Below are 11,796 nucleotides of genomic sequence, written 5' to 3' on the forward strand. Positions count from 1 at the left end.
CTGTACTAGTTTTGACCAGAGCCTTATGATCCCAGGTCAAGAGAAGTGTACTATAAAGGGAAAAGGGTGCCATTTGGGACACACATTTTTGTTCAGTTAGAACCCCACCGTGTCAACGTCCAGAGCGACTGTGTCTGTGCTCTGCTCTGTGCTCTGCTCTGTGCCTGCCCATGTGTTCTGCATTCGAGAATAAAACACTTGTCAGCTCTTCTCTCGACAGAGCTTGGAATTGTTACCTAATAGAATGGTTTACGTGGCCAATTTCTGCCGGGCCGGGCTTGGATGTTTCCATTTGAAACTTATCATTAGAGCCCTGTTTCTCTCCCTAGCTCCACTTAAATGTGGTAGTATCTAGCAGCAGAGCATGTGTTTCAACGTCAGTCTTTCCAACATGAGCACATGGTTGTAGGGTGAAGTTCGTTGAAGTTGCCCCTGAACGCTCATTTTGGGTCAGTTATGCATTTCTCCCATTACTGGTAAAGGTTAGGATTGGAGGAAGAGAAGCAATCCATGATATGCGTCTAGGGGGAAACTTCACTCCGGAGCTGAACACATGTCACGGGACCAGGAAGAGGATGAAGAGGGAGGGCAAACTGCTACAGAAGTACTGTGTCACTGTCTCACTTCTTCTCTTGCCCTTTCAACAGTCTCATACTAGTTTTTTCATGTCATGCAGTCTCACACCAGTCACTTTGCCTTGTTGATTGAATTGTCAACAACAGCACAGGTCTGCCTGTACAAAACATACTCTTATGTTATACTGGTTTACCTATATGAAACATACTCTTACGTTATACTGGTCTACCTATATGAACATACTCTTATGTTATACTGGTCTACCTATATGAACATACTCTTATGTTATACTGGTCTACCTATACAAACATACTCTTATGTTATACTGGTCTACCTATACGAACATACTCTGATGTTATACAGGTTTACCTATACAAAACATACTCCTATGTTATACACCCTTATACTCAATGATGGGTACAAACATGTTTTCTATAATCAAATAAAATACTTCACAAACTAAAATTAGCTTCAAGACTGACGTGTTTGACAAAGGAGACCTAGAAGGGGCCATAGATGGTGATCTATTACCAACTTAATTTGTACCAGAATAGGTCACATACAGTACAGTAAGATATCTAATTAGCGACAGAGCAGCGCACTCAGCCCTCTCTCTCCTGTCTTCCTCCTCTCTCTCCTGTCTTCCTCCTCTCTCTCCTGTCTTCCTCCTCTCTCTCCTGTCTTCCTCCTCTCTCTCCTGTCTTCCTCCTCTCTCTCCTGTCTTCCTCCTCTCTCCCCTGTCTTCCTCCTCCTCCTGTCTTCCTCCTCTCTCCTGTCTTCCTCCTCTCTCTCCTGTCTTCCTCCTCTCTCTCTGTCTTCCTCCTCTCTCTCCTGTCTTCCTCTCCTCCTGTCTCCTCCTCTGTGTCTTCCTCCTCTCTCTCCTGTCTTCCTCCTCTCTCTCCCTGTCTTCCTCCTCTCTCTCCTGTCTCCCTCCTCTCTCTCCTGTCTTCCTCCTCTCTCTGGCTCTTTTAGCTCTCTCTGCCTGCTCTGAAACTGTATGCCTCTTCTCTCTCCTGTCTTCCTCTCTCTCTCCTGTCTTCCTCCTTCTCTCCTGTCTTCCTCCTCTCTCTCCTGTCTTCCTCCTCTCTCTCCTGTCTTCCTCCTCTCTCCCTCTTTTGCTCTCTCTGCCTGCTTCTGTATGCCTCTTCTCTCTCCTGTCTTCCTCCTCTCTCTCTGTCTTCCTCCTCTCTCTCCTGTCTTCCTCCTCTCTCTCCTGTCTTCCTCCTCTCTCTCCTGTCTTCCTCCTCTCTCCCCTGTCTTCCTCCTCTCTCTCCTGTCTTCCTCCTCTCTCTCCATCATGTCTTCCTCCTCTCTCTCCTGTCTTCCTCCTCTCTCTCCTGTCTTCCTCCTCTCTCTCCTGTCTTCCTCCTCTCTCTCCTGTCTTCCTCCTCTCTCTCCTGTCTTCCTCCTCTCTCTCCTGTCTTCCTCCTCTCTCCCTCTTTTGCTCTCTCTGCCTGCTCTCTGTATGCCTCTTCTCTCTCCTGTCTTCCTCCTCTCTCTCCTGTCTTCCTCCTCTCTCTCCTGTCTTCCTCCTCATCTCTCTGTCTTCCTCCTCTCTCTCCTGTCTTCCTCCTCTCTCTCCTGTCTTCCTCCTCTCTCCCTCTTTTGCTCTCTCTGCCTGCTCTCTGTATGCCTCTTCTCTCTCCCTTTCACTCTGCCTTCAAGAGAAATAATTAGGCCAAAGCTAATAATGTTGGTCCCTCCAACACTCTGGCTGACTTCATTAGGGAAGAGAGAGGGGTCAAATGTGCAGAAAACCATTCAACTGAAACAGTGTGGAGGACCCTTCCCTTTCTCATTGTATCTTCCACGGTCTGTTTCAGCTAAACAATATGGCATTAGCATAGCAAATGCCTTTACGCAAAGTGACCTAAGGTATCTGTGTTCAGTGTGAGACCCATGCAGACATTGATTGAACATTGGGGCCTGTTCAGGAGGATGTACTGTAGTGTTATAGAACATTCAGATAGATATCTGTAAGGTAGAGCAGACATCAATTGAACACTGGGGCCTGTTCAGGAGGATGTAGTGTAGTGTTATAGAACATTCAGATAGATATCTGTAAGGTAGAGTGTTTGCAATCAGGTTCACTGTTATTATGGGTCACTATTTCATTATGTTTGTACTGTGTTATGTCCTGCCTCCTTTTGAAGCAAATGATCAAATGAATTTGAACCCACGGTGAGATAATAAAGTTAATCAAATCAGCTCTATTTGTAACTGTTGTCTGCAATGCTCTAGACATTTCACCTTTCTGAACACGGCTGGTGTTGCCAGCTCCATATGCTCCAACAAACTGAACCATCAGAACAGTAGGACATTAACATGGATCTGAATGACAAGTCATCCATCATATAAACAACCAGCCCATATGCCCCAACAAACTGAACCATCAGAACAGTAGGACATTAACATGGATCTGAATGACAAGTCATCCATCATATAAACAACCAGCCCATATGCCCCAACAAACTGAACCATCAGAACAGTAGGACATTAACATGGATCTGAATGACAAGTCATCCATCATATAAACAACCAGCCCATATGCCCCAACAAACTGAACCATCAGAACAGTAGGACATTAACATGGATCTGAATGACAAGTCATCCATCATATAAACAACCAGCCCATATGCCCCAACAAACTGAACCATCAGAACAGTAGGACATTAACATGGATCTGAATGACAAGTCATCCATCATATAAACAACCAGCCCATATGCCCCAACAAACTGAACCATCAGAACAGTAGGACATTAACATGGATCTGAATGACAAGTCATCCATCATATAAACAACCAGCCCATATGCCCCAACAAACTGAACCATCAGAACAGTAGGACATTAACATGGATCTGAATGACAAGTCATCCATCATAAAACTGCATAAACAACCAGCCCATATGCCCCAACAAACTGATAAACAACCAGCCCATATGCCCCAACAAACTGAACCATCAGAACAGTAGGACATTAACATGGATCTGAATGACAAGTCATCCATCATATAAACAACCAGCCCATATGCCCCAACAAACTGAACCATCAGAACAGTAGGACATTAACATGGATCTGAATGACAAGTCATCCATCATATAAACAACCAGCCCATATGCCCCAACAAACTGAACCATCAGAACAGTAGGACATTAACATGGATCTGAATGACAAGTCATCCATCATATAAACAACCAGCCCATATGCCCCAACAAACTGAACCATCAGAACAGTAGGACATTAACATGGATCTGAATGACAAGTCATCCATCATATAAACAACCAGCCCATATGCCCCAACAAACTGAACCATCAGAACAGTAGGACATTAACATGGATCTGAATGACAAGTCATCCATCATATAAACAACCAGCCCATATGCCCCAACAAACTGAACCTGAACCATCAGAACAGTAGGACATTAACATGGATCTGAATGACAAGTCATCCATCATATAAACAACCAGCCCATATGCCCCAACAAACTGAACCATCAGAACAGTAGGACATTAACATGGATCTGAATGACAAGTCATCCATCATATAAACAACCAGCCCATATGCCCCAACAAACTGAACCATCAGAACAGTAGGACATTAACATGGATCTGAATGACAAGTCATCCATCATATAAACAACCAGCCCATATGCCCCAACAAACTGAACCATCAGAACAGGACATTAACATGGATCTGAATGACAAGTCATCCATCATATAAACAACCAGCCCATATGCCCCAACAAACTGAACCATCAGAACAGCCCGAATCTAGACATTATGCCCCAACAAACTGGAACTTAACAATCTGAATGACAAGTCATCCATCATATAAACAACCAGCCCATATGCCCCAACAAACTGAACCATCAGAACAGTAGGACATTAACATGGATCTGAATGACAAGTCATCCATCATATAAACAACCAGCCCATATGCCCCAACAAACTGAACCGAGTAGGACATTAACATCATGCAGTCATCCATCATATAAACAACCAGAACAACAAACTGTCAGAACAGACATTAACATGGATCTGAATGACAAGTCATCCATCATATAAACAACCAGCCCATATGCCCCAACAAACTGAACCATCAGAACAGGACATTAACATGGATCTGAATGACAAGTCATCCATCATATAAACAACCAGCCCATATGCCCCAACAAACTGAACCATCAGAACAGGACATTAACATGGATCTGAATGACAAGTCATCCATCATATAAACAACCAGCCCATATGCCCCAACAAACTGAACCATCAGAACAGTAGGACATTAACATGGATCTGAATGACAAGTCATCCATCATATAAACAACCAGCCCATATGCCCCAACAAACTGAACCATCAGAACAGGACATTAACATGGATCTGAATGACAAGTCATCCATCATATAAACAACCAGCCCATATGCCCCAACAAACTGAACCATCAGAACAGGACATTAACATGGATCTGAATGACAAGTCATCCATCATATAAACAACCAGCCCATATGCCCCAACAAACTGAACCATCAGAACAGTAGGACATTAACATGGATCTGAATGACAAGTCATCCATCATATAAACAACCAGCCCATATGCCCCAACAAACTGAACCATCAGAACAGGACATTAACATGGATCTGAATGACAAGTCATCCATCATATAAACAACCAGCCCATATGCCCCAACAAACTGAACCATCAGAACAGTAGACATTAACATGGATCTGAATGACAAGTCATCCATCATATAAACAACCAGCCCATATGCCCCAACAAACTGAACCATCAGAACAGTAGACATTAACATGGATCTGAATGACAAGTCATCCATCATATAAACAACCAGCCCATATGCCCCAACAAACTGAACCATCAGAACAGTAGGACATTAACATGGATCTGAATGACAAGTCATCCATCATATAAACAACCAGCCCATATGCCCCAACAAACTGAACCATCAGAACAGTAGACATTAACATGGATCTGAATGACAAGTCATCCATCATATAAACAACCAGCCCATATGCCCCAACAAACCATCAGAACCATCAGAACAGGACATTAACATGGATCTGAATGACAAGTCATCCATCATATAAACAACCAGCCCATATGCCCCAACAAACTGAACCATCAGAACAGTAGGACATTAACATGGATCTGAATGACAAGTCATCCATCATATAAACAACCAGCCCATATGCCCCAACAAACTGAACCATCAGAACAGTAGGACATTAACATGGATCTGAATGACAAGTCATCCATCATATAAACAACCAGCCCATATGCCCCAACAAACTGAACCATCAGAACAGTAGGACATTAACATGGATCTGAATGACAAGTCATCCATCATATAAACAACCAGCCCATATGCCCCAACAAACTGAACCATCAGAACAGTAGGACATTAACATGGATCTGAATGACAAGTCATCCATCATATAAACAACCAGCCCATATGCCCCAACAAACTGAACCATCAGAACAGTAGGACATTAACATGGATCTGAATGACAAGTCATCCATCATATAAACAACCAGCCCATATGCCCCAACAAACTGAACCATCAGAACAGTAGGACATTAACATGGATCTGAATGACAAGTCATCCATCATATAAACAACCAGCCCATATGCCCCAACAAACTGAACCATCAGAACAGTAGGACATTAACATGGATCTGAATGACAAGTCATCCATCATATAAACAAGACATGAAGCAGAAAACTCATGAATGTACCTTTTTTTTATTGGACTTATATAGAAATCATTTTTCTAAACAAAGTAGCACCGTTACTTAAGTTTTACTTTATCATGTAGAACTGTCAGAAAAATAAAACTCTCGATACATTTTCAAATCTTGTCTCTGCAAATATAACATTAGTATTTGACGCGAGGTTAAAGGCCCTTTATCATAAAATAAACTTTGTTCTTAAACTTTGCTCAATAAAGTACATTTACACTCAAGTAACAGCACCTACATATACATAAACAAGTGGTAAACAAATGTAATAAAATAGAAATGTTAAAACTATAGTGGTGCAACAGAAGTCTGTAAGTCCCACTGGAATCTAATTCATACACATTTTTAGAAAGTATAAATGTTTTTTTGTTCTTTTTTGTTTGACTTACTAAGTTTTATACATTTCAACATTTCGTAATAATATAGAATAAAATATGCTTTATATTACTGAATAGAAAATATGCTGGGTGAAGCGATTTAAAAGACATTTTTTGCTGAACCTATAAAAACTCCATCCCAACAGAATACTGTCAAATGTAAATACACATCCTTGTGGTTCTTGTATTTCCTCCCACAGTCTGTGTGATATTCAAATAATACAGTGATCATTGCCATAAGGTCATACTAAAAATAAAACAGATTTGAACCCAGCTACAAAAAAAGTTCACTGAACTTAAATAAAAATATCTGTAAACATCTTTGCAATACGAAATATAATCTTTCAAGTCAAAAAAGAATAACATACTTCAATCTGTATTAACGTAATTAATATTACAACTTTTTCATCGACATGGAATATTTCCCCATTCTATACATATATAAGCAGGATATGTTGTTGTACTCCCTCACATGGTTAGCTGACCTTAAACTGCAGTATCTTCACCTTACAAGAACTTAAGAAGCCGATGTCCTGACAAACTTGTCTCCCTCCGACATTCAATCAGTGAAACAGGAAGGCTTTTCTCTGCTAACAGTCTGACCAAACGACTCTTAAGTACCTCAGTCCAAGTCCTTTCTGCCTTTCTACTAACTTCAGAAATGTTGTGTACAATTCATTACTACGACTACTGATTACTATGCTGGAGTATTTTAAACATGCATTTGTAGATGTTGAAAATATCTTTCTCCCTCAAGCTACAGTAAGTAATAAACTATTCCGACGGAGCCCTGATGAGGGTTGTCTATCCCTTGTTTGGATACTGCAGCTTTCCTATACATACATATGTATAAACACAAACATATATCCCCATACAATAGGATCCTTTCAAGCAGAACAAGAGTCTTGTTTTAGTTGTGGTTGTTGCTATCGTAGTCAAGACCCAGTCGTCTTGGTAATATTGTCAGTCAAGAAAGACTTGGTCATCTTGGTAATCAATGTTCATCTTGGTAATAACATCATAGTCAGAGAGTCATAGAGACAACGTCTTATGAAAATATACGTATGGCCTGAGTGACCCCTGTGTGGCACACGGGGCATTTGGGCTCACTCCTCTGGCAGATGCGGTTGGCACACTCCATACAGAACAGGTTGTGGCCACAGGGCACCAGAGCTGCAATTACCTCGCTCTCAAAGCACAAGGAGCAGTCGCGGCTGCCCTTTCGGCTGGTGGAGGAGGAAGAGGATGAAGAGGAGGCTGAGGAGTCGCAGGGCACCCCGGGGAGGTGGGGCCCGGGCAGAGAGGCCATGCCGTTGGAGCTGGGGTACCCGTGGAAGCACCGGGGGCCTCCTCCTGGGTCGCTGCGGACTCTCCGGGCCAGGGGGTGATCGGTGGGTCCTCCGGCGTGGTTGTTTTGGAGGGGTGGGGACAGGCGGGGCTGGGGGGTACAGCCGCCGTTCATCCTCCTCTGGCTCGTCGCCATCCCGTTGGCGTTCGTGGAAGCATTGGCTGATGGGTAGATGGCAGAGGAGGTGGAGGTAGGGGAGCTGGAGGATGAGGAGGAGGGAGTCATCCCCCGCTCGTACTGGGACCAGAGGAGGCCGGGCGGGGCCGGCGTGGGGTTGAACCCAGGCGAGGTGTCGCTGAAGGTCATGTCAGTGCAGTCGGGCGAGATGACGTCGCCACCATAGACAAAGCCATTCCCGTTGGTGTTGATGTTCAGGTTGTTGTTGTTGTTGTTGCCGTTGCTGGCGGTGTAGCTGAGCGCTGGGGAGGGGGGGCTGTAGTCCGCCATGCGCGAGCCGCTGTTGGTGCCGAAGTAGGAGTCTGTGGACGCGCTGCCCAGGGAGGATGATGAGTCGTTGCGGTAGTTGGAGAAAGGTTTGCGTCCCGAAGTGGTGGCAGTGCTCTGCGGGTTACTGGGCTTGGACCATAGGGTGGGGTGGCCATGAATGTCAAACCCGACGTCCGTGCCATTGGCATGGAAGTCGTTCTCATCCTGGAGCTCAATGAGGCCACCAGTCCGCATGGTGATGTGGGCCTCGATCTCCTCCCGAGCACGGTCCACGTTCTCAGGCATGCCCGTCACCTCGAACACGGGCTCCTTGTCCCGGCTGGGAGTCACGATGTAGGTGTGGGTTGTCTGCTGGATGCGCTTGATGGTGGCCCCCTTGGGACCCACGACCAGCCCAACAACCCTGTAAGGAACCCGGACTTGGATGGTGGTCTGGCCTGGTAGGTTGGGGGGTCCAGGGGCCGGGGTACCACCTCCCGTTGTCCCGTTGATGCTTGTGTTCTTGTTCCGGGAGGCCCGGATCATGGAGAAGTGCTCAGCCGCAGAGATGATCTCTCTCCTTGCCATAGCGACGTCTTCCCTCCTCCCGGTCACCACGAACACCGGCTCCTCGCCACGCACGGGCGTCTTGATGTAGGTGTTGGTCTTGGCTCGTAGGGCTTTGATTTTGCATCCTGTGGTTACACAGGAAAAGGGGACAGTAAAGTGCATGTCAAAATGTTGAGGGACAAAAAGCATCATGTGACGGGTGGAAATGTGGTGGATGTGCTGCTTGAAACAGCAGGGATGTGTGAGTTTGTGTTTTTATTCTCAGCTATATCAAAGGCTAGAAAAACAATTCACCCTATTCTTATCTGGGATAAATTCAAACCACATGCTCTACGACTATCATGTCCATATGCCAGATGAGGTCAAAAATAGCACAAGTAAATGGGTGGGGGGATGTGTGCAGAATCCATGATTTCACCTTAGCACAGCAACATATGATAAGAGAAATGCAAAGGAAATATCCACTAACTGTCAAGATACATTTTATTTAATTAAAATGTATCTTGGGATTATACGAACATAGATAATTCTACTTGGTTGATTCAATTTCCGGGCATAATTGCATAAAGTTCTGTTCCAACCGCCTCCAGGTGTAACTATTGTATAATTAAAAATGGGGAAGAGTTGAGGAAAGCAGCCGAGGACTGAAACATCCCTGGCGTCGTGGGCTGAGGCAGAAGCAGATCTGGGACAAGAGTGTTATAACATGACAAAGGGAGTGAATCCCTTGTGGAAATATAACACTCCCCGTCAGAGCGCTGCCTGTCTATATGATCACTACCGTAGCAGACTAACTATTCCTTCGCTTGCCTTTGTTTTGCCGAGGATAACAACTGACATATTGCAGTGGACGGGAGGTGGAAACCCATATTCTGCACGTATGTGTAACAGCAAACTAACGCCCAGACTATACTAACCTACAGTCAGTCAGTGTAACATGGACTCTGGCCAGCTGCTGGCTATAGCTGCAAGATTGTATCCTAACAAAGAAACAGCGAAAAGCAAATACAGTAACCTCCTCACCTTGTCTGCCGACGATTTCAGCTACATGCTCCGAACTAGGCACGGGGACACATTCGGTCATATTGACACTCTTTTTCCGGCTAGACTCGTTGTCATATAGCCCGTTCTCGTCGTTGTCCAAGCCGAGCAAGGAGAGCTGGTCCAGGGCTAACTGCAGGGCTCTCTGGTCGTCCAGGGCGTTCTCCTGGTTGCTCCCATTCCTCTCCATCTCGGCGAACAGTGAGCTAGGCATCTTTGCGTTTTTGCAGTCTGGAGCAGTGAGCGCAGACAAAGAGGGAAAACACGGAAGCTGGGTAGGAAAAGGAGTGATGATGGGAAAATGGGGCACCCGACCGGTTTCAAGCCAATGGTGCAAATCAGTGCGCTTTTTTCTTTCTCCTCTCAGTTACAAAATCAGTGCAAGCAATCCGCCCTACCAGAAAGGGACCTATTTTCTTGTTGATGAGCCCGACTCCCGAAATGTGCCTTGAGAAGGGCACAGAAATGCCTATTCCAGAGTTGTAGGTTGGCTTTGATGGAACGCCGGCGGTGGTAATATTCCTTCACAGAGCCCCTCCCAACTGGACTCACACACTCAGCTCTTTTCTGTTTCTGTCTGACTTGCTGCAGAGCCAGACAGCACTACTGGGGGATAAGTGCGAATGACGTCACCCACCAGGGCAGGGTCGGTGCGGCGCTGCTTGGTGAATTTGCATAGCCGGAACCGATTGGACAGGCGCGGTGGATGGGAGGTCACAGAAGCGCTTCCCAAGTCCCTGAAAGAAATAGCCTGTACTCCCTCCTTTGTTGTCTCCCTACAACAAAACGCAGTATTTTTTTGATAAGAAAAGAAATGCGTTTATATTCCGACTTCATCATGAGGAGCTTTGTTGTTTATGCTTACTGTGTAATAAATAGTGGTCTCTTCCATAGCGCCCGCATGTTTATTACAAGCGCATGTAAATAAATGAGGTCATGCGGTTATTATATCCCCATGTGGCTTTTCTTTGTGTGTCAAATAGCGCATTTTCAATCAAAAAAAGCTTTTTTTCGGCTGATTGCATGCGTCGCTTTGTTATTTTTAAAATAAATATGCAAACTACCCAATTTACACATAGGTCTATGCGTCAAAATGAGACGTTTCATTTAAAAAACCATAGCGCGTAATTGTATATAAAACATAAAACATGTAAATGGTTTACTTATAAGTGGTCAATGCTATGAGGCCAAAACTGAGACATTATATTACTATCATATGTCAAATGATACGCTTTTTAAATCTATTTATAAAAACGTGTGTTGCAGGGCATGCCCAGACATGAGCTTTTTGTTTTGTTTTTCTCTGGCAAGACCCCTCTCTCTCTCTCCCCACTCTCCTCTGCAAATGTCGGCCAGCTCTTGGCATTGAAGCCTAACATGACTCATGACACATGTATTTAATGATCACTAACAATAACTGTAGCTGTAGAATGATTTTCGAAACATCCTCGCACTGAATTGGCACGCTCATCGTGACAGGCATTTGCCTCCGTGACATCAGTGTCTCTCTGCCTATTTGCTTGGGACTTGAAACCAACAGCTAGCAGGTAATTAATTGTTGCGTTCAAACACCACTCATTTCTGAGGATGTTTACACCAGTGAAGAGCGCAGCGACAGAGAGAGTTACCACACCGCGTCCTAAACTAGGGGAAAACCCAATACATCATTAGATCTACTGGCCCAGATATTAAAGCTTAGTG

The 11,796-nt window shown here is 44.6% G+C and overlaps 1 protein-coding gene across 1 annotated transcript; it reads right to left on the minus strand.

Annotated features, from left to right (window-relative positions):
- Positions 1 to 6,318: 6,318 nt before the first annotated feature.
- Positions 6,319 to 10,691, minus strand: mex3b (mex-3 RNA binding family member B). The gene is made up of 2 exons (XM_046348978.1): positions 10,078 to 10,691; positions 6,319 to 9,179 (listed from the first exon to the last, which is right to left on the minus strand). Exons 1-2 carry the CDS (start codon positions 10,307 to 10,309, stop codon positions 7,759 to 7,761), a joined length of 1,653 nt encoding a protein of 550 aa, XP_046204934.1. The 5' UTR covers positions 10,310 to 10,691; the 3' UTR covers positions 6,319 to 7,758.
- Positions 10,692 to 11,796: the final 1,105 nt, after the last annotated feature.

The sequence above is a fragment of the Oncorhynchus gorbuscha genome, linkage group LG05, assembly GCF_021184085.1.
Source record: "Oncorhynchus gorbuscha isolate QuinsamMale2020 ecotype Even-year linkage group LG05, OgorEven_v1.0, whole genome shotgun sequence".
NCBI lineage: Eukaryota > Metazoa > Chordata > Actinopteri > Salmoniformes > Salmonidae > Oncorhynchus > Oncorhynchus gorbuscha.

Coding starts and splice junctions, on each gene's coding strand:
- mex3b (XM_046348978.1), bottom strand. CDS start 10,309: ATGCCTAGCTCACTGTTCGCCGAGATGGAGAGGAATGGGAGCAACCAG. Junction 9,180..10,077: donor TGAAATCGTCGGCAGACAAG/GTGAGGAGGTTA, acceptor GTGTAACCACAG/GATGCAAAATCAAAGCCCTA.